Genomic DNA, 22,272 nt, shown 5'->3' with positions numbered 1-22,272 from the left:
AAACCAGTTTTGGCAAACAAACATTTTTATTCTAGAGCAGTTAACTTTAAATAACTATTACAATTTTAAATAAAACCCCCCCACAAAATATTCATTTGGAAACTATAGCCTTTTCTAATATTCACATAAGAAAGTAACCCCCAAATAAAATATTATTGAAACTAAATCTTAATTTATATATTTATTATCTTGGTGTATATCTATCTATATGTATATCTATATCTATATCATAAAAAATAAATGGGATACATGATCCAGTAACATACATTTAATAAAAAAGATACTCACCTTCAATACATCCCAATATGCCACATTATTATTGGTGTCTTTTGTTAATATATGTCTCTTATCATTAAGAATGTGGCACTGAATAATACTAGCACCGCCTAAAGGAGAAAAATCCACACAGTTAGCAGAACAATCCTTCTACTACATTTAAGCTCACTGTGCGGCAATAACTGTGAACTGGTGTCTCACAGAATATGAATCACACTAGCCCCCCAGAAAGAAGAAGGCAAATCAGAAGACTATGTCATTATATTATATCTAAGGTAATGAAGGTCAGTCAAACAAAAATAGTCTGGTTTTAATACAGATTATAGATGAAAAGAATCCTCACTTCAACCCGGGGCTACTAGTTGAGAATGGTTAAGGGCAGAGTTGCACCCGCTGGGAAAGTCCTAATGACAGGAAACCTTTGGCTGAGCCCCAGCTCTCATCAGCTTTTGCTTCCCATTTTCCTGCTCTTTATGCCTCCTGAAGGAACATTGTTCTTGATGTGTCATTCAATATTCCAATCCCAAAAGGTAGAGCCAGAGGTGCCGTTACAGCTGTAGCTGCAGAATTCTAGGACCAGATCTGACTTTTCTGGCTTGTGCTAAAAGACAACACTAAACTCTCTATATTTTTCAAAATGGCTTTTGGATTTACCAAGATGGTGACTATTCTGATGCTGGGTAAAAAGATTAATTAAAGAGAGCCCACATTTTGAAGTCACTGTTTTTAAAAGCCTTTCTTTGATTTAAAAATAAATAAAAATGCTATTATGAGTCTCTTGTTGACCTCAGAATTACATTTAAAGGAAGGTCATCTTCTCCATTGCTGTCAGTCTCTTAGTGACTACAATTAATCTCCACAAAAGGTACAATACCTTCCCATTTCCTTACTCACCTTTAATAACCTGGTCAGGCTGTGTGCAAAGGGGTGTTATAGGGTTTGTACAGTCATTGTCATAATCTCCAGAGGCTCTGAAGTTGTGAATTCCCTTCAACGTCTGAAGGAACAAAATTCATTATTTAATTATTTTATGCCTTATAAGCTTTGACAATCTGTTTAAAGTGGCAAGAGAAACAAATGAGAACAACCCAATAATAAAAACACCGACCCAAAAATACACAGTGACAAAGTATGATTATCTACCAGGATTTAAAAAACCCAAACAAACATTAAGAAGGGAACGTCTTTTTGGAGAGGACAGTAGGCATTCTTCCAGGTAAACTATGTTGATCTCAAATTAGCACAATGAAATGTAGACAAGAAATGTAACATTTGTTACAAGCACAGAGAGAGACCATCTGATCTGCATATATACAGGAATAAATAGAAACACTTTCTCTTGCCGAAGCCCGTTTGGCTCAGTGGTAGAGCGTTGGCCTGCGGACTGAAAGGTCCCGGGTTCGATTCCGGTCAAGGACATGTACATTGGTTGTGGGCACATCCCCGGTGGTGATGGGGGGGTGGGGGGGTGGGTACAGGAGGCAGCTGGTAGATGTTTCTCTCTCATCGACATTTCTAGCTCTCTCTCTACCTTCCTCTCTGTAAAAAATCAATAAAAATATATTAAAAAAAGAAAAAAAAAGAAAAACTTTCTCTTTAGTTATCCACAAACAGTCTGGTAAGAAAACTTAGTGTCTTCAATTAAGATGTAAGAATTAATAGTACTTTTGATGACTTCTCTCTGATCATCCTATTTCTCTCCTGTCTTTCATACTAAGAAGAAAAAGGAAATGAGTCTGAAAGCACAGTTTTTTTGTGTTTAGAGAAACAGAATACTAACCCATTTCCCTTCTGTGCTGGCATTGGGCTGCCCATTTTCAAATGCAGCTCCATGAGGTCAGAGCTAGACTAAATCTACTGGCTGTATCAGGCTGCAGTGTCTTTCTAAGCACGCCAAATATATTCCTTGGCTCCTGACAAAGACATCGAAGCATCATTTTGACTGCTACCTTATTTTCTGTACAACCCTTAGGCCCACACCTGCATTCATAGGGCCTTTCAGATTTTGGCACTGTTGAAAGGCATGCTGAGCCAGGTTCATACTGAATATTTGCCACTGGTTCTTATCCTTCATCAGCTCCTAATCCTTTGTCAGCTGTACACTGGCTCACTTACCCATTTATTTACTGTAGATTTCGTTGTTGCAACCCAGATTGCAGGAGGTGGATCAGCTGATCTATCAAGCTCCATCTGAAAACAAGGCACAAAAACATTGCTGTGTGGAATGCTGACTCTTCTGAGCTGCCAGGACCAGCTCTACGTTATTAATAACCCCTCCATTCAACACTGTGTGTTGACTATACCATGGCGCATGGTAAAAGCTAGGGATTCAACAAGTGAATGAGGGAGTCTGTGCTAAGGAAATTCATGACGCTATAATAGTGCAGGACAGTGACTTCTCACCAAAAATAACGGCTTAAAGGTTTAAGTGTGCTTAATTTAGGCAGGGATGGGGAACCTTTTTTCTGTCAAGAGCCATTTGGATATTTATAACATCATTCGAGCGCTACACAAAATCATCAACTTAAAACTAGCCTGCTATATTTGGTCAACCATTTAATTAACTCGCCGCTCATGCCTCGGCAGGACTAGACCAAATGATCTCCGGGCCTTCCACGGCCTGGGGGCCGACGTTCCCCACCCCTGATTGAAACGGGTTCAGGCCAAAGGATGATTATCATATTTTTGTTTTTGTTTTTGCTACCCTTTTTTGTTGTTGTTGTTGTTCTTAATAACAAAGAAATGGATTTATTTTTTCTTTGAAAATGTTAATAGTAAAAATACAACACAACAAAAGCGAAAAGTACCCCCACATCATCTACCCCCTCACCCAAGGACAGGGCACCTGTGAACAGTTTACTGTGTGCTCTTCTGCATTTTTAAAATGCTAAACGTATAAAATATACAAATGCCCATATATTATGCAATGGAATCAGTCCACATTAGCCCACGGTTCTTCCTGTGCCAGGAAACTGCAGGACTGGAGCTGCGGGGACAGGGCCGGACTCCTGGCCAGTGGATCCTCTTCAGTTCAGAGCGATGCTCCTTGTAACGGACGGCCGTCTGCGCTAAGGTCTTCTCCAGCCAAGAGGCCCTGGCAGCTGCAGGACTCGCGGCGCAGTGCTCCTCCGCCCCACCTGTCACCCCGCCAGCTGCTTCCTGCACACACGCTGTGTCGGCGATGGCAGCCCTAACTCTTGCTTTTCCTAAAGCATTACTGGTCTGTCCATTAGGGTTGCCATCCACTTTACAGAACCGCTCTTAGCCAGACCACAGGCATCCTCTCAGCGTCTCCTCGGCCCGCTGCTCCCTCCGGCAGCCCTTCCTCCTACGCTGTGGTCTGGTTTCAGATGTCACTCAGCTGCACAGATGTACTTGCAGTTGTTTCTTGCTTTCCCTGTTGTTGTCGGATGATTTGTGAGGAGACAGGGTAGTATGTCTTTATGCTCCTTTTAAAGTTCCTCCCTGTTTCAGTGTGCAATTCTAGGATTATCAGGGAGGCTGGCCGTTTGTCCTGTGATGACTGCTGTTTTTTAGCCCAGGCTCTACTTCTGATAGGTGTCAATATAGATGGCTTCCCAGGTACCTGTTCGCCCACATCCAGACCTGACCAGGAACACTCTGAGCAGCTATGGGGTGGGGGATGAGCCAGCTCGTTCCCTCCTCCTGAGGCACTTCCCACACCCTCCCTCTCTCTTGAGCAGATAACTGAACTCCTCATATTCCCCCTCTATTGACAGGTAAGACAGCCAGGTGCTCTCAGGAACAATGTAACAATCTTACTCATACAATCTAAAATATATGACATACTGCCCTGATTGACCAGTGTGGCTTATTGTGGTTTTGATTCCCAGTATCCAAGTTTCGGGTTTGATCCCTGGTCAGGTTGCATTCAGGAGGCAACCAATCGATGCTTCTCTCTCACATTGATCTCTTTATCTCTTCCTTTCTCTCACATCAATTTAAAAAAATTAAAAAATATGTATCACATACCTTGAGAACTGGTGCCTTTTCTTCACAAATCAGCACTCGAATGTCAGGGTTTCTCAGGTCTGTACAATAAATCTTCCGGTCCCTTCCTCCAGAATACACATGTGTGAAGGCATCATTGACTTGCAGAGCCCAAACGCCTTCATCATGGACTCGGTACGTCGCTATACATCTCTGCTGACCGAGGGACCACAGGCGAATTGTCCCATCAGAACTGCCAGAGAGGCACTGGGAACAAAGCAGTCAAGGTTAGAGATCTGTCCAAAAGTTCCTGTGCTCTGCCCAGGCTTTCTCCTGACGCCACGCTGTCAAGTGCACGCCTCTAACAACCTGTATTTCTGCCTCTGAAAAGTGGCTCGGTCCAGGGATGTTGACACCAATCAAAATGATTGCAATGGTGACGGACCTCAAATCATAAGATTTGTTAACTAACCAAAGTTACGCTGCAACAAAGGAAGTGAGGCAAAAGGTTGCTGTCCACAAGATTCCCTGGCCTGTTATATATCATAAGCCCTTGAATCACAATGTCACCGCATTAGAACCTTGCAGGGTAATTCTGCAGAATGCAAAATAAACGCTGGTCCAGGAACTGATATCTAGCACTTCTGTCTCAAACACGAGTTTGAGAATCAGTAGCTGACTTTAGTGAAGTGCATCTTGGGTAAAAGCACATTCATAAACGTAAATACAGAAACAAGGCATGGAGTGTAGCAGCCAGGAGGAGCTTTGACAGGTCTGCCAGGCCCAGAGCCCCTTCTGGAAACCATCATGTCTATAACCCGTATGTAAGGGAAGTCCCATTGACACCATATGGTCCAGGCAACCTAGACAAAGCTTAGAGAACAAGGCAGTCCAGCAGCTACACTGCAAAACTTGAGGAGCTGACTCACTAAGCTTCTTAACTCACATGAAATTGGGGCTGCAAAGGATTCAAGAGCTCTAAAAACCCAGGGATTACGACTCGAATATACTCATTACTTCTAATGTTCTCACCTACTGCACAAACTAAGTACGGTTCCCACTTTGCAGATGAGCTAACTAAGGACCGGGTGAAGTCCTCTCCTCCAGGCCACTGAGTGCCTTCACGCAGTAACTGAGAGCCTCTTTTTGTCTGGCTCCGAAAATGAAATGGGATAAATGGTGCTTAGTTTTCGGCTTTTTATCTACATGGATGAAAGATGGTTTTTTCAAAATTGGGGTTATTATACGTACAATTTAGTATTTTAAGGATTTAAAACCAGCCCAGTTTATAACAGAGGCAGCTTTGTTCAGTCGGTGTCTGCAGCAGCACACTAAGTGGGGGGATTTCTGGTGTATGAAACTTTGCTAAAGCCATCAGGTCAGCGCCCATGAGAAGCTGCGTACCTGGGTGCCGTCTCTGTTCAGCAGCAACGCTTTTACGTTATCCGTGTGCCCTTTAAGCTTCATCAGTTTTGCACATGTTCTTGGGTCCCATACCCTTAAAACCTGTAAATTTTAACAAAATATTACACAAACTGAGTGTATCCACCATCAAGTTTCAATAATGGATGACTTTTATAAATCAAATGACAGCCATTCAATCCTGAGAAAGAAACGCTGCTTCCGCCAATGGACACTGCCTAAGCTCCCTTTTCAAGTGGGAGGAGCCTCTTCAATGTCAAAAAACGAACAGGCCTTTCCCACCCCATCCACACCCCCATCACCACACTCGGCAGTAATTACACAGTTATGCTCTTATTTGTCCAGATAAAACCTTTCTTTTAGCATTCCAGCAGGCAAAACCACTGGCCATATGTTTAAGAATGACACAGATCAAATTATTTTGGTTTGTTTTCTAGAGTTAGATACACCCTCTCAGCTCCCTCTTACCTTCTCAGTGGACCCTGATACAATGATGGTTCCCAGGTGATTCATTGCCAGGCTATAAATGGAGTCTTTGTTCCCACTTAAAGACGAAGCTATTAAGGATAAATGGAGCTACATGTTAACAAAATTACCAGATGTTTAGTAGCTAGTCAGCAAAAACTGCAAGTTTAATTATTCAATTTTACAAAATCTTATCTTTATGAGTGCTCTAAAGAAATCTATAACAGATATCAAGTTTCACATCTTTTCTGGATTTGAGAGTACACAAATGCTCAATAAATATGTGCTAAGTTGAACTGCACTGCCACTTAAAACCTATCCACATAAATAATAGATTTTTCAAGATATTCATATGCCACCAATATATATGAAAAACTGTTTTCAAATAAACAAAAATACTTTTTTCACTAAGTCAGATTAAAAAGAAAACAACAAGGGAATATTCAATTATCAGAAAACAGTAAAACGGCATCTCGTACATTGCTTGTGGGAGGACAATTTGGTACAACTCTTCTGGAAGAAAACCAGGCAACACGTAGCAGGAATCATGTTCATGCCCTTTGATTCAGAACAAAATACCACTGAAGTGGAAAATAAAAGCATATACAACTATAAAGTACGATCCTAATTTTACAATAAAGAATAGTATATGTGAAGTATTTAGAAAAGTAACTGCTTGTAGAAGTGCTTAATAAATATTAGCTATTAGTATTATTTCTATAATCACAAAAACTTATGTGAGGTCCTCTCTAAACTACTCTAAGGGAAGACATATCTGTTGCAGAATCTGTAACCTCTAAGCCTAGTCTCTGACCTTGAGACCATCCTGCCATTTTGCCTTGTTCCATCTTGCAAGTGTCTCTTTGAGGCAGGCCTTACATCTACAAAGAGGTAAATGGATCATGATAACCTCAGCAGGGACCAGCTACTGAAGCACTGAGGAAGTGCACAGGGGAAAAATCAAGAACAAGGGGAGAATAGTGTTTAGACCTTCACATATCTCCCCAAGGGGGGGAGGGAGGGTGGGTAGGAGCAAAACAATATTAAAAAAAACTATAAACCAGCCTCCCAACTTGTCCCTCTTGGCACATACTAGGTTGTATTAGAACTGCCCTTGCTATGTCAGTGTGAGTGTTCCACAGTCATGACAAATTGAATCTATAAAACAGGGATCTAGAGGGTTCAAGCCCACGTCCTGAAAACAGACTTTCCAGGCCAGGCTTGGCCCAAAAATGTGCTCCATAGAGTCCCTTCTGGCACCTCGCCTACAGGACTCGAGTAGGTTGGGCCAAGCATGAGGCTGAGTTTCAAGTTCAGACTTGGATGGGTCTGAGCTGGTCACCTGAGATCTTAGCTGAAGAGGCATCCACACTATTGACCTGCTGTGAACGTTCTGAATCGCCCCTCGCAGCGCCCTAGCCTTCCTGAACTCCTCTGGAATTGGCTGGATTCTTTGGGCTGCGCTAAAGAAGTCCTGCAAAATTCGCCTGAAAACCTTTCTTTCTTTGCTTTGGGTATTTTCCATTTGGGCCATGAACTCAAAGGTTCTTAATACACAGTAACACTTTTGAAAGCCTACTTTGTCAGGTAGTCACTCAGTGTCTGCTGAGTGTGTGGCTTTGGGCGGCGATGCTGTGGGAGATACAAAGGAGCAGTGAGACAGACTCTCCTGCCTGCAGGAGCTCACACTGCAGCTGGGGACCTACGACATGCACGTGGACAGCGGACCCCTGGAGAAGTTACCACTTTAAACACAGTGAGGAACCAGCTCCTGTCCAAGCATACTCTTGGGAGCTAGAATGCTGGAGCTAGAAGCACTCTCTGGATATGAACCACTGTCTCAATGCAAACTTATCAAAGATATTTTATAAACCATTCTTTTTAAAAATCAACTTGGAGCACTTTCAAAGACATTTTTTTCAAGCACCTTACTTGTGACAGTGTTATTTGAGGCAGTCAATGCTGTTAGAGTATTCACATCCCAAAGGAATATTTGTCTGTCCAACCCAGCCGATGCTACCAGTTCTTTATCCTTGGCATATGCTAAGGCCTTTACATAATCCTGTAACAGAACACACGTACTATGATCTACATCGTAGATCGATAAGAAATGAGCCACTTAAAGTACTGAGACCCCAATATTACACTAAAGACACTGAAAATTGAAATATTATGTTAGCTCTTTTACCTTGTGTGTCCTTAATGTTGACATACAAAATCCCTTATGTGCATTCCATACTTTTACTGTCGTGTCAGAAGAAGCAGATATTACTAGAAGAGGCAAAGAATTAACAAACACCTTAGTGGTATATACTTCAACATTTATAATATTCCTAATATTAATTCAAACATCTGTTCATGTTTATACCCACATACAGTACATTTATAATCTAAAAGCTTTTTCTAGCCCTAGCTGGCTTGGCTCAGTGCATAGAGCATAGGCCTGTGGACTGAGGGGTTCCAGGTTTGATTCCGGTCAAGGGCACATGCCAGGGTTGCGGGTTCGATCCACAGCGTGGGTCGTGCAGGAGGCAGCCAATCAATGATTCTCTCTCATTGTTGATATCTCTCTCACTCTCTCTCTCCCTTCATCTCTGAAATCAATAAAAGTTAAATATATATATATATATATATATATATATATTTAAAAGCTTTTTCCAGAACCTCTTGTATACTGCCTCAAATTTTTATTTTTTTAATAGCTAAGGCAAATAGTTTTTAAAGTTCCTGTTGAACTAATCTGATTAGGAAAATTTTTCTAACACAGACTGAAAAACCAAGAAATGGATCCTACCATAATAAGAACAGAAAGAGATATTAATAAGGTTAAAAGGAGAATACATATTATATGAGTCTATTTATAGATGCTTCAAATATAGGCAAAATGAATCAATAGTGTTTAGAAGACAGTGTGGCAAGGGATAGTGACTGAAAGGGTGGCCTGGGGCAGGGGACATTTCTGGTAATGTTTCTTAAATGGGTGTTCACCTCGCAAACTTGTACTGAGCTGTACTCTCAAGGTGTGTATGCTTTTCTGTATGCTATCTATCTATCTATCTATCTATCTATCTATATGTAAAAGCCTAAGCAACCGAACAACCAGTTGACCGGTCACTATGATGTGCACTGACCACCAGGGGGCAGACACTCAATGCAGGAGCTGCTCCCTGGTGGTCCGTGTGCTCCCATAGCCAACCTCCTGCAATGGCCAACCTCCCGCGGTCCTCCCCCTTCTCCCTCCCCGGATTAGGTGAGATGGCCCAAATGGCCCTGATTGCTGACCAGGCCAAGGGACCCCACCTGTGTACAATTTCGTGTACTGGGTCTCTAGTATTTATTTAATAAAAAGTTTACATGAAAAATGAAAAAATACATAAAATTAAGTTAAAAGCTTCCTGAAGCCCAATATCAAAGAAATACTTACACGTTTTCCCATTACAACAGAGTACAATGTCGTTTACCCAATCGGTATGGTGCTCCATAGATGCTATGTATGGATCTTGCTGAAATTAAAAGAAAAATCACAGGATATCATTAGCTTATCTTAGAGAATAAACTGTATCACAAATTATAGATATGCTTAGATTCTTCAATTAGTGTGGCCCACTGCTCTATGACCTTAAAAATCTAGCCCCAACAGCTGATGCTTCCAGATAACATGTGCATAGAAGTTTTGTTTCAGGATAGTTTTATTACTATTAAAAGCCTAGGTTTCCAGGACAAATGCTTAATTTTTATGCCTAGAGTCAGTGAAGGCAACAGTGCTACAGGAAGGCGTTCCTGGAAGGGACAGGACATGGACCCACCTGCAGGCTGGGGTGTGTGAATCAGGGTGCCGAAGGCTCACCGCAGACAGCGGGGCAGAAACCAGGCGGCCCAGTGGTGAGGAGCCCAGCCTACTGCAGGGGGAGAGGGACACTTTTGCTTTTAGCTTCCTACTGTGGTCTCTACCTTCTGAATTAAGGTCCTCCAGAGAAGGAATGGAAGCCAAGGGCTAAAGGAGTACTACCCCGTCACCATTTCAATTCAGTAATTGAGATTCTTCTATTCCTCTCACTTGGATTAATTACCAAGCCAAGTATTGAGTTACATCCTACACCCAAGACAGGCAAGTTCAAGACACTTCCTGGCACAGAGAACGGCTCTCGCTCCAAGTCTGTTTGAGAAATGACGCTATTCAATCTTGTCACAAAACAAAGGTCAGAAAAAAAGATATTTAAGGGCAGCATAGGCGGCTTTCTAGACTCTCCCAGGTTAGTTTTTGTGAATGTTTTTCCGTAATTTGTTTGAAATACAGTACTAACAGAAACAGAGAATTAACATAATGTTAATTCCCAGGAAGGTGACATTCCAATTCAAATATAAGCTTCAAAAAGCACTTACAAGCCATGATTTTCTTACTTTTCATGTTTCTGACATTGGGCCACCTCTATTGCCACTGTTAAAGAACCTAAAGCCCACCAGACCAAAATCCATTTAAAGAAACATCACCTAGCAGGTGTGCAAAAGAGTGGGTCTTTTTGGACTGAACATCAGACTGGCAGAGCATGCTAGCAAGACCCAGACTCTAATTCTCTCAGGATTAGCAGTGGGCTGTGAGGTTGGGAGGGCTTTAACTCCCCGTCACTGAGGAGCCATTTAACCATGGATTCCTGTAAGTCTGTTTTCCATCTATGAACACGAACCGCAACAGCTGCCTCGAAGGAGGATTGTGAGAATTAAGACCATACTGGATATGAAAGTGCGAAGAGTGTCTGGTACATAGCGAGGAGCTCAATACATGTCTTTTTCTTCCCCGAACCTGCCTTCCTATATCATTCACAGTACGGACATTCAGACAAAATAGGAAAAGAATTCCTTGCAATTTGACTGGGGGTTTGTCTTCACATGTGTTTAGATGCTGGTCCCTGTGTAAGAAAGCAGGCTTTAAATCTGCAGAAGGGCAGCACGTTCATGTCTTCATACTTTTACAACAACCTTGGAGAGATCTAATATTTGTTCAAGATTAGTCATAACTGTAAAAGCATAGTCAACCTTTTCTTGATAGCAGTGAAAGGGTTGCCAAGAAGCCTTTTGGGAACATATTTACAGCAGAAAAATAAATGGTTGCAAGTAATTCCCCCACCAGACGAATCTCTTTATGTCTTTCTGATCGAAGACCTGGTTTATGGAGTCCCTGCCTTCGCAGAAATACTTCTGAAACTCCCCTAGGGGTGTTTTTCTCGAAGGCTCCTAGAATGCCGGCTGCAGGTGTTTATCGAGTGTACCAAATAACTCTGAAACTCCGAAAGGCCTGCCAAATTAGAGCAAAATTTTCGGAATACGGATTTCAAGCGTCAACTCAACCCCACCCGGCCTCACCTTGTGCTGATTGACGCTCCATATCCTGATGATGGAGTCTCGGCCGGCTGTGAAAAGTCGATTGAGGGCGGGGTCCAGCTGCAGGGCATTGACTCCATTTCGATTGTACTTCTCCACTTCATCTCGAATAACATAGGAAACCTGACAAGTGAGTCAACGTTTGCTTTTTATGAAGTGACAGAACATGCAGTAAAATGCAGCCTGCTAGCGGCAGATCTGAAATTCAAAACCCCGTTTCCCAATATAAAATTTATTTTTCAATCCAATAAAAATTTTACTTTATTCTATAAAACAGTGAAGAGCTGAGGAGAGAAGAATGACATTAATAAGAGCTCCTGTAACGGCTTCCTAACTGGCCTCCCACACTCTGTGGTTTGTCTTTGATCCATTTCCCACAAAGCAGCGAGCTGGCGTGTGTCAGCTCTGCTCAGAAACCGCTCCTGGGCCAGCTCTCCTGCCTCCCGAGGTGACCAGGACTCCTCACTGCGGCTCCAAGTGCCTTGCTCACCTCTCCTGCCACTCAGCTTTGTGCACTCGGCCCTGCCCCTCGCACACCCCGAGCCTCCAGAGCGTCCCCTGTCCTGCTCCCTCAGTCTAGAAGGCCTTCCTCCCCTCTCTCCGGCCACGCCTGCTGCAGCCCTTAGGTTTCTGTTTAAGTAATGTTTCCTCAAAAAGGTTCTCTGACCTGGCAAGCAAATGAGTTTTGGGTTCCTTTAACACAGGGGTCTTCAAACTACGGCCCGCGGGCCACATGCGGCCCGCAGAGGAGTCTGATCCGGCCCGCCAGGTTTTTTGGGCAGTGAGCACAGCCGAGGTATTACAGTAGGAATTAGTAGTTCATATAGTCCGGCCCTCCAGCTCTCTGAGGGACCGTGATCTGGCCCCCACTTTAAAAAGTTTGAGGACCCCTGCACACCATCAGCTTCTCCTTCTGAGCACTTTCCACTGTTTTGTTACTGCAGTTAACGTTCTGTTTGCTTCATGTGAAACTCAAGAGAATCAACCAAGTACAATTACTATGCAAAAGTCCACAAACTGGCCAGCAGCCAAAAGCAAACCTTTTCTAATTTAATGAAATAAACAGTTAAGAGTGGAACAGGAGGTTCGGCGGAAGTGGGGAGATCTATTTACAATCGCAACAAGAATGAACACCTAAAAGAACCGATAGAACAGAACAATGTACATAAAAGAAAAACTTGAATAAAGGAGGTGCTATATTATAGCACAGGAAGATTCAAAATTAACAACTCTTTCCTAAATTTGTGAATTTAAATGCAACTTTGGCCATAATCCCGTTGGATTGCTTTCTAGAAGTTGACAAAATATATATTACTAGAGGCCTGGTACGTGGGGTCCCTTGGCCTGGCCACAATCTAGAACATCTCGGGGGATGTCTGATAGCTGATTTCAGCCTATCCCCGAAGGCCAGGCCGAGGGACCCCAACAGTACATGAATCGGTGCACCAGCCCTTAGTATGCATATAAGATCTTTGGTTAATCTCTCCCTGCCTAGCCCTCTTTGAGATTCATCAGTCTGTTCCATGTTTCCATACCCGTGAGTTGAGAGTCTGCCCCTTGGGAGTCAATGCACGTCATAGCTACCAAATGGTCGGACGGTCACTGAGATTTTTATATAGATAGATAGAAAGATTTTTAAGAAACCCCTAAATTTTTCCTAACTTGGAAAGAATATATGTCTATTATAGAAAAGTAATTGTGTATGTGTGTGTGTTTGGGGAATACCCAGTTATTTAAAAAAATGAAAGCATATTCTTTAAAGATCTTAAGAGGTATTATAAAGCTAAAGGTACCAGAATTATAATGAAGAACCACAATAGGAATATATTTTAAAAAATCAATGGAATAAAACAAAATCTGGAAACATTTTTTCTATTATAAATTTTTTATTTTGATGTAAACATAGTGTTTCAGATCAAGGAGGGAATGATAATTATTAAATAATAAATTATCCAGGAACATCTAGTGATTCTACTGGGAAAAATTATATATCCTTTTTCCAAATCTTAAACTAAAGTGAGTCTTCATGTGGACTTAAGGTTGAAATAGAATAATTTACTCATAAAAATACATTTAAAAAGACAGGTGAATATTTACATGGACTACTTTAAGAAGGCTCTGCTAACATGACAAAAAATACAGTAATCTTTACAAAGGAAAAGAGCAATGCTGATCTGACCAAATACAAGTCAAACCCTTTTGCATGTACACAAATGTTCCCCGCAGCATTCTTTACAAGAGCCAAAAAGTGCAAACAACTCAAATGTCCATCAACTGACAAAGGATAAACAAAATGTGGCATATGCATGCAGTGCAATATTTTTCAGCCATAAAAGGAGTTAAGTACTGACACATATTATAATGTGAATGAATCTTAAAAACATGGTAAGTGAAACAGGCCAGTTATAAAATGGCTCATATTTTATGATTCTATTTATTCTAAATGTCCAGAATATGTAAATCCACAGAGACTGAAAGTAGATTAGTGGTTGCCATGAGCTTGGAGGAGAGGAAAATGGGGGTGACTGTTAACGGGTAAGAGGTTTCTTTTGGGGCTGATGAAAAATGTTCTGGAATTGGGTGATCAATGAACAACTTTATGAATATATTAAAAAAATCATTGAATGTATACTTTAACAGAGTGACTTTTTAATATGTGAATTGTATCTCAATAAAGCTGTTATTTAAAAAAAAATGCTTTCTGAAAAGAACAGTATGAACAAGGTTAAAGGGCAAACATCTAACTGGGAAAACAATGAAATAAATACACAAGACAAAAGTTTACTCTTGACATACGATTCCTTACAACATAATAACATGTCAAACTCTCCAACAGAAAGAGGAATGAAAATCATGAAGAGGAGGCTTTTCTTAAAAAAATGGCCAATGAACATAAATAATCAATGACAGGAAAAGGGTCAGAGTTGTATACACAAAGACAACAAGGATGTTGTCTTAACTCGGTCCTTTGGGCACAAGTAACTGTAGCTGAAATTACTCAAGCCTGCTTAAATAGAGAAAAAAAAATTTAACATAAGGATACAAGATATCTAACAGCACAGGGGCAGGAAATACAGTTATGACTCACAAAAGACATTTAAAAATAAAATCATGACACTTCTCGCCTATTCCTTCCAAAGGCTTTTTTTCACTACATTTAAAGTTCAAACTCCTCACATGCTTCCTGCACTTTCACACTCTCCTCAAGCTAACTCCCCGCCCCGCCTTCCTTCATTGTAGTCACACCAAACTCCTGTTCCTCAACACACCCAGCTTTCTTCTTCCCGTCCCTTCCCATCTACCCATCTACAGTTCCCTAGGCTGAGAAGATTCCCCTCTCCAATCCCTCAGGCACTCTTCCCCAGCTTCCATCTTGTCTGGCTCACCTTAACCCTATGTCCTAGCAGAAAGGTCACCTCCTCTCAAAGGCCTTCCCTGATCTCCACCCGCTCCTCATTTCTTTCACAGTTCTTACCACACTCCATATTTATCTTTTCTGTCACATCTTCTTCATTCTAATGTTGCAAGAGATCAAGAAACTTGTCTGCCTTGTTCCTCCCACCACTCATTACAGTGTCTGGCATAGAAGGCATTTAATACACATTGGTTGCATGAATCAGATATTAGAAAGCCATCAGGAACCAAGTGGGCTTCAATGTCCATTTCAGTCTCTCTCAATCCCTCTTTCTCTGGGGCTTTATGACCCCTTGTCTGCTTTTCTCCACACACTTCCTTTAACAGAGACTATGTAGCATGCAAATCTTAATTTTCAGATTTCTCGAGATTATCTGATTGGTCAGTGGGGAAGGGTCAGTTCTCATTTCAGGCAGAAAGTTATTCTTAGCAAACAGGCCTGGGCCACTTCTTCAAAGGTGTCTCCCACAGATGCGTGGTTAAAAATGGCAAACAATTAGAAGTATCTTAATCGGATAAAATTTGGCACATTCATAAAACAGAATACTATTTAATCATTAAAAATGATGACGCAGATCTAGAATGAATGACATGGGAAGATAGCCATGCTATATTTAAGTGAAATATGTGTGGTCTAACACAGCCATGTATAATAATCATTACTGTAAAAATGTTTCAGAATATTAAATATGTATTTTAAAAATACATATACAAGTTTGGAAAAACACATAAAAAACTATCCCAAGCAATGGAATTATGGGACTGTCACTCACGTCTTTTTTATATGGTATGAATGTTTTACAACAGGCATATATTACTTAGTTTTTTTAATTTATAATTTAATTTTATCTAACTAATTCTTGCCTATACTCAGAATATGAAATACTGAAAGACTGTAATGAAAAATCACGTACCTATTGTCTGTGTAATACTCCCCACACCAGTCTCACTCCCTAGAAGTAACTCATTTCAATTCTTGGTTTCTTCTGGATAGTTACTGCATTTCTTGAAATATTGTGTTTATTCTACAGCTTTCTGGTTTATCCATTTTATTTATTTACTTATTTTTTTTTTGGTTTATCCATTTTAGATTCACCTATTAACTCAGGCTATGGTAGATTAGGATGTAACTCTGAAACTACCCCTAATAACTCCTCTCTCTCCTCTTCTGATATAGATGTATTGCTATTTTGGTTGAATAAATAATCAGTGTCCACTGTTGGACTTTGTAATTGCTATCTGCTGACTAGCTAAGTACTGTATTATGAATACATTTCCTTCCTCGGAGAGCTTGTTCTGTTCCCTAGAGTTCTATCTTTTTTCCTTTCTTCAATGGTTTCCTCTACTTTAACTTCAATCTTCTTTAATTGCTGCACCCTATTAGATGTTACAGCAAGAATCCACCCCACCCCCTCTCCCGGGCTTGCCCCCACATCCTCCACCTTGCACTCAGTCTGGGCTGGCTGCCCTCTATGTCTGCTGGCACAGCTCACCTCCAGGGCCTCCCTTTACTGCTTTTCTGGGCTGCAGCCATTGTTTCCACAATTCCAACGTCTCCCTTCTTTGTTTACTCCCACCCTCTCCTTTCATGCCTCAAACCTCTCACTTCCGCCAGCTGCAGGAAGTTCTGTTTTTAAGGGCTACTATGATTAGATTGGACCCACTTGGGTAATCCAGGATAACCCTCTATTTTAAGGTCTGTAACCTTAATTATATCTGAAAAATCTTTTTTATCAAGTAACGTAACATATTCACAGGTTCCAGGGTTCAGGACATTTGGTGGTGAGGCATTCTGCCTACGACAGCAACGAAACACTTTATGTGAAAACACATGTGGATATATTATGGAATAAGTACAAAATTCACAACACTTTTAAGAAAAGAAGGGAGATTTTGAAAGCATTTCCAGTTCCCAAAGGGGATACTCCGGGCTCTTTCCAGGCTCCCCTGAGGTGTGTGTGCATTCACTCATCTCCCTTGGGCACCTCACACACATCTTAATCATGGCATGCTCCACACCCAGCTCTTGAGAGTCCTCCCCAAAGTAGCTTTTCCTGTAGTCTTCCTCATGGATGGAGTTCATGGTGACCTCATTTTCCCAGTTGCTCAGGTGCACAATCTCGGTGCCATCCTTACTTTAATTTCATCCTTACTTTAACTTCTCACGAGCCTGGTGGGCTCTATCACGCAGCATCTGGCCTTCCCACTCTGCCCTGTGCCCCGCAGTCTGTTCTGAGCACAGAAGCCAGGCCAATCTTATTAACACATGTATATCCTGTATATTCCTCTGCTCAAAACCCACCTCTACGTCCCATTGCGTTCTAGACCTCACTAGGCCCTGGTGCTTTGCGTGGTCTGGTCTGCAGTTACCGCTCTGATTTCATCTCCTGCTCCTCCTCCCCTCACTCCTTCCCGGCCAGCCACCAAGGCATCCTCATCCCACCTCGGGACCTTTGCATCTGATATTCTCACTGGCAGGCCCGCCCCTTCCCTGGCAACCTCATTTCCTCAATTCTTTTGGATCCTTGCTCAGAAGCCAGCCTCTCAGCAAGGCATTCTGTGGCCACTGTAACCGAAATGTCACTTCCTCATCTTCTGCTGCTTATCACGAGCTAACTACTGATTAACCTTTAAAAACTTATTTCCTCTCAGCCTTTTATTAGGAAAAAGTTAAACACAGAAGTCGAAAGAATTACACAGCAACGATTCATATACCTGCCACATAGATCTGGTCTACAATGAACATTTCCTATACTAGTTACTTTCTCTCATAGCCACCTATTCATTTGATCCGTGTTATTTTTCAATGCCTTTCAAGGTAAGTTGCACATCATCAATAACACTTCCCCCTAAATACTTCAGCATGTATGTCTTTAACTAGAGTTCATTATTTATTCATGGCTCCTTTTTAAAAAATAAGTTTTACTTAGAGTGAAATGCACAGACCTAAGTGTACATAGATACATCTGATACATGAATACACCTACTCAGAGACTCTGAACATTGCACCACCCGAGCAAGTTGCCTCATCCTCGTCCCCAACCTCTACTCCCCAACCCCCAATCTAGATCTGATGTTTTCTCCATACATTGATTAGCTTTGCCTGTTCTATAATATCCTATAAATGGAATCACACAGCTCTTTTATGTAAGGCTACTTCTAGCTATCAAGCTAACTCAGGCTCAATTTGGCCAAGAAAACTGGCTAAACATCAATAATTCTCACATTGTTTTTCCTGCTCAATCCTGTGGACCATGACCCTCTGCTCGAACCTGTATTTTTAGTGTTAATTTAAAAAGCATTCTGAAAAGCAGTCTTGCCGGATTTTTCCTACTCAGTGGTTAGTAAAAAATGCCCTCGGGCCAAACCCTGTTTAGTAAACAAGGTTTTACTGGAACACAGTCACACCTAGGCATTTAGGTATTTTCTGTGGCAGAGGTCTGGTTATGACACAGAATGGCCTCCAAAGTGTAAAATCTTTACCATCTGGACCTTTGGAGAAATTTTGCAGACCCCTATTCTAAACTGACACTGCAGGGCTTTTTGTTTGTTTAAATATATTTTTATTAATTTCAGAGAGGAAAGGGGAGGGAGAGAGAGATAGAAACATCAGTGATGATAATCACTGATTGGCCGCCTCGGGGATCGAGCTTGAAGCCCAGGCACGTGCCCTTGATCGGAATCGAACCTGGAACCCTTTAGTCCGCAGGCCAACGCATTATCCACTGAGCCAAACCAGCCAGGGTGACACCAGTTATAATTACCCATCCTACATAAAACGTAACTCAGATATGGCTACTTTGTAAGGGTCTTTTCTTTCTTCTTTTTTTTTTTTTAATATATTTTATTGATTTTGTACAGAGAGGAAGGGAGAGAGATAGAGAGTTAGAAACATCGATGAGAGAGAGTCATCGATCAGCTGCCTCTTGCACCCCCCCCCCCACTGGGGATGTGCCCGCAACCAAGGTACATGCCCTTGACCGGAATCGAACCCGGAACCTTTCAGTCCCCAAGCCGCCGCTCTATCCACTGAGCCAAACCGATCTCGGCAGGGGGTCTTTTCTTGAGGAGTCAGGATTTGGCATCATTCTACTTCCTTTAAAAAGTATCAAAGATTAATCAACCAACCCAGAATTGGGACTCAAAATGAGGACTGAACACCATACTGAGCTCTGAATGGGTATAGAATAACTAAATATTTAGCAGGGAAAAAGGGTTAAGTACTGGTAGAATAGACATTTGTTGGCTGTCTCTCCATTCCTCTCCATTGGCTCCCAATGTTTTTTCTTCAAGGCAAGCAAATTCTAGGAGAAACTATACAGGGACTATTTAAGGGACTCTCATCTGCCAACCCATAGTGTGGTGAAAGGAGAGGAGGTCTGGGTTAGACGCAGCCACCATGCCACCAAGAGGGGAGCCGCCTAGAGCTGGAAGTTAGGGAACAGGAGAGGACAACCCCGTGGTAAAGCTGACTTTACATCACTTCTTAGGGGAGAGAGTCACAGTGAGCTCTCTGGTTCAACATTTGCATGGAACTAGCACTGCCTATGGAGCCTGGTTGAGTTGGAGTCATTTCCAATCAAAATAAATAATTGTTATGAAAGGCCATTATTGAACAATCACTGAGTATGACGGCATAGTTGCTGCTCTTAAACGAGGAATATTAGTTAGACTTTTACACCCCCCCCCCCCCCAACAATTCTGAAGCAAATGGGAGAAGAGGCCCTAACTGAAGGAAGGATGGACACAGAGCCAACCAACAGACTCAGTTGTTGGAAAATTTTAACACTAAGGGACTACCAGGGAGTGAAGACTTGCTTTGACATCTTGATTACCAGAAAATAACTGCATTATATATCTGAAATCACATGTTTGATTGTCTGATCATACAAGTCGGGTATATGTGCATGAAGAGTTACAGAATAATTTTGCCTTCCAGGGGTCATTTGAAAATGTTTAGAATCATTTTTGGTTGTCACAACCGGGAAGGCACTAACATCTACTGGGAAAAAGCCAGGAAGATGCAAAACTTGCAATAAATGCATAAGACAACACATTCGTTTTTGCAGTGAACATGCTCTAGTTCAAGAACACTTCCATAAACAAAAGTTCTCCCTCATGTTGAGATAAAATCAATCTCTGTGGCTTTTCACATAGACCTTGGGGGAAAATTCTAGACCTTGGGGAAAAATTCTGAAAGCAGCTAACAAGACTCACTAAATCTTGTGTTCAGCAGACCAGTCTTAGTTCATTTGAGTGCTCTTCATAGGAAATAGTTTCAAGTCACTTTATTAATCTGATTGTCATATCTCAAACTCTAATTCTGTACTCTGATCAGCGAGAGTGGAATTATCACCTCTCATTCTATATGCAGTAGCTCATACTCAACTTATTAAAACACTCAGTTTTCCACACACGCTGCAGATTTATATTTGCCCATCTTATACTTTTATATTGCCTTTACGTCTAAACACAAGACATGGAGTGGCCTGATTTAGCTCTCCTTACTACCCTAAGGAGTGTACTATTCTAGTGTCTGGAATACTGTTACCATTTTGAGTTACATTATACTCAGAAGCAGACATTCTCCCCACCTGGTTTGCATGCTGGGTTACTTAAATTCTGTCAATGATACACTTAAAAATCACCTAACAGCCCTGGCCAGGTGGCTCAGTGGGTTGGCGCGTGGTCCCATACACAAAAAGATTTGCGGTTTGGTTCCCCAGTAAGGCACACACGTAAGATGTGGTCTGATCCCCGGTGGGATGGGGCACGTACTGGAGGCAACCGATCCGTTTTTCACTTCACTCAACATCTACTGAATGCTTGGATACTGTTCTCATCAATGAGATCAATAAAAGAGGGAAGTGAACTGTCCAGAGGACTTTATGGCTTACCTCACTAAAGGAACACTCACTGATTTCATCCTACATACCATGCTGCTTTATAAAGAAAGTCCGGGTGTTACTTATTCCTATACTCTCTCCATTCTTTGCAAACCAAGTGCTCAGACCTGTTTAATGAATTGCAAACTAAGTGCTCAGTAATGTTTAACGAATAAGGGCGCCATACCCTCACTTCTACAGAAGACATACCTGCAGCAAACACCTGTAGTAAGGCTTTACTCCCTGCATCGCTGGAAACAGCTAACAGGAACTCTCAAACGCACCCACAAAACAAAAGTAGGTTCACGAAGGCAGAAAGCACACCGGAAGGATAAGGTAACTCTTTACCCTGGGCTAACAGATGATAGAAACAGAAAATTCAAGGATGCACAGTGCAGATGAAGACGAAATTAAATTCCAAAACAGTAAAAAATCCTATTTTCCCACTAACACCAGCCGACTCCCTCGTCGTTTCCACCCCATCAGGCAAAAAAGCTCCGGCATCAAAGACCGCAGGGGGCTCTCCCGTGCAGAAGCCGGTGCAGAAGCCCCCGCAGAAACCGCGCAGAACGGCCTATGCCCCGCCACGCCCCCGCACAGGCCCCCTCGCGCCGCGGCCGCCAACCGGCGGGGAAGCGCCCGGAGGCCTCCGCTCCGAGGCGGCGAGGGCAGCGCGCTTAGGGACCGGGAGGCAGGTGGGCGGAGAACGAGCGCCTGCCGACCTCGCAAGCCCGATCCCCCGAGAAAGCGGGTGATCCGCAACCCCGGGCTGCGAGCGGAGCACCAGAGGGTCCCGGGACAGGGCGCAGGCCGGCCGGGTGGGCCGCAGCCCCCCGCCCCCTCCAGAAGCCGTTAGCGCCGCGGCCCCACCCCTCGCGACCGGCCGCGCCCCGTCCCACGCGCCCCGAGCCGCTACCCCGGCCGATCGCGGCCCGAGGCATCCGCTCGCCGGAGGAGGGCCGGGCTGGCAGCCGCGTCCGGGAGGTCGAGGAGCCGGGATCCCATACCTGCACTTTCCTCCGCCCGGCCGTGTTCTGCCGGTGATGGGCCGCCATCTTGCATGTTGACACTCCTACGTCACTTCCGGAAGTGGCGCGGTCCGGGCGGAAGTCGCGCCGCTTCCCCTCCGGCCGAGGGCCGGCGGCGAGGCGAGACGGAGGTTAGGCTCTCTGTGGCCGCGGCCGGCGGCCCTGTGGGCGGGTAGACGGACCGGAAAGTTGTCGCGCGAGTGACATGCAGGAGGGAGCTGGTTTCCGAGCCGAGGGAGCTTCCAACCCGGCTGTGTGCGCCTCTCCCCCGGCGTGTTCTCTCCCCGGTGCCACCTCCAGAGGCCTCAGCGGCGGGAGGGAAGCGCTGGAAGAATTAACAATGCCGGCCATGGGCGGCTTGGACAGAAACCCTTCTCACCTCCCCCCAATTTTCCTAGGTAACCAAGGGAACCCACAGATTTGCCATGACACCCCCTAAACTGGTTTGAAAG

General features: G+C 43.0%; 1 protein-coding gene across 3 annotated transcripts in view; it reads right to left on the bottom strand.

The window, feature by feature from the left end:
- The window catches only part of WDR48 (WD repeat domain 48), a 32,288-nt gene extending 10,408 nt beyond the window's left edge, over window positions 1–21,880 (bottom strand). For 2 of the 3 annotated variants that reach the window (XM_084902819.1, XM_084902821.1), the window contains exons 1-11: window positions 21,800–21,880; window positions 11,476–11,616; window positions 9,539–9,617; window positions 8,303–8,385; window positions 8,047–8,176; window positions 6,118–6,206; window positions 5,632–5,733; window positions 4,270–4,494; window positions 2,392–2,466; window positions 1,171–1,273; window positions 289–386 (exon numbers count right to left, since the gene is read on the bottom strand). In XM_084902819.1, the coding sequence (XP_084758945.1) occupies window positions 289–386; window positions 1,171–1,273; window positions 2,392–2,466; window positions 4,270–4,494; window positions 5,632–5,733; window positions 6,118–6,206; window positions 8,047–8,176; window positions 8,303–8,385; window positions 9,539–9,617; window positions 11,476–11,616; window positions 21,800–21,847 (1,173 nt within the window). In that variant the 5' untranslated portion in view covers window positions 21,848–21,880. Of the gene's footprint in view, window positions 1–288; window positions 387–1,170; window positions 1,274–2,391; window positions 2,467–4,269; window positions 4,495–5,631; window positions 5,734–6,117; window positions 6,207–8,046; window positions 8,177–8,302; window positions 8,386–9,538; window positions 9,618–11,475; window positions 11,617–21,002; window positions 21,154–21,799 lie in introns of those variants that run through there. The other variant, XM_084902820.1, reaches the window with a different exon arrangement.
- Between the last annotated feature and the right edge of the window lie 392 nt (window positions 21,881–22,272).

Source organism: Pipistrellus hanaki, assembly GCF_964339955.1.
Source record: "Pipistrellus hanaki genome assembly, chromosome: 13".
Taxonomy (NCBI): domain Eukaryota; kingdom Metazoa; phylum Chordata; class Mammalia; order Chiroptera; family Vespertilionidae; genus Pipistrellus; species Pipistrellus hanaki.
This window is presented reverse-complemented; position numbering and strand designations above follow the sequence as displayed.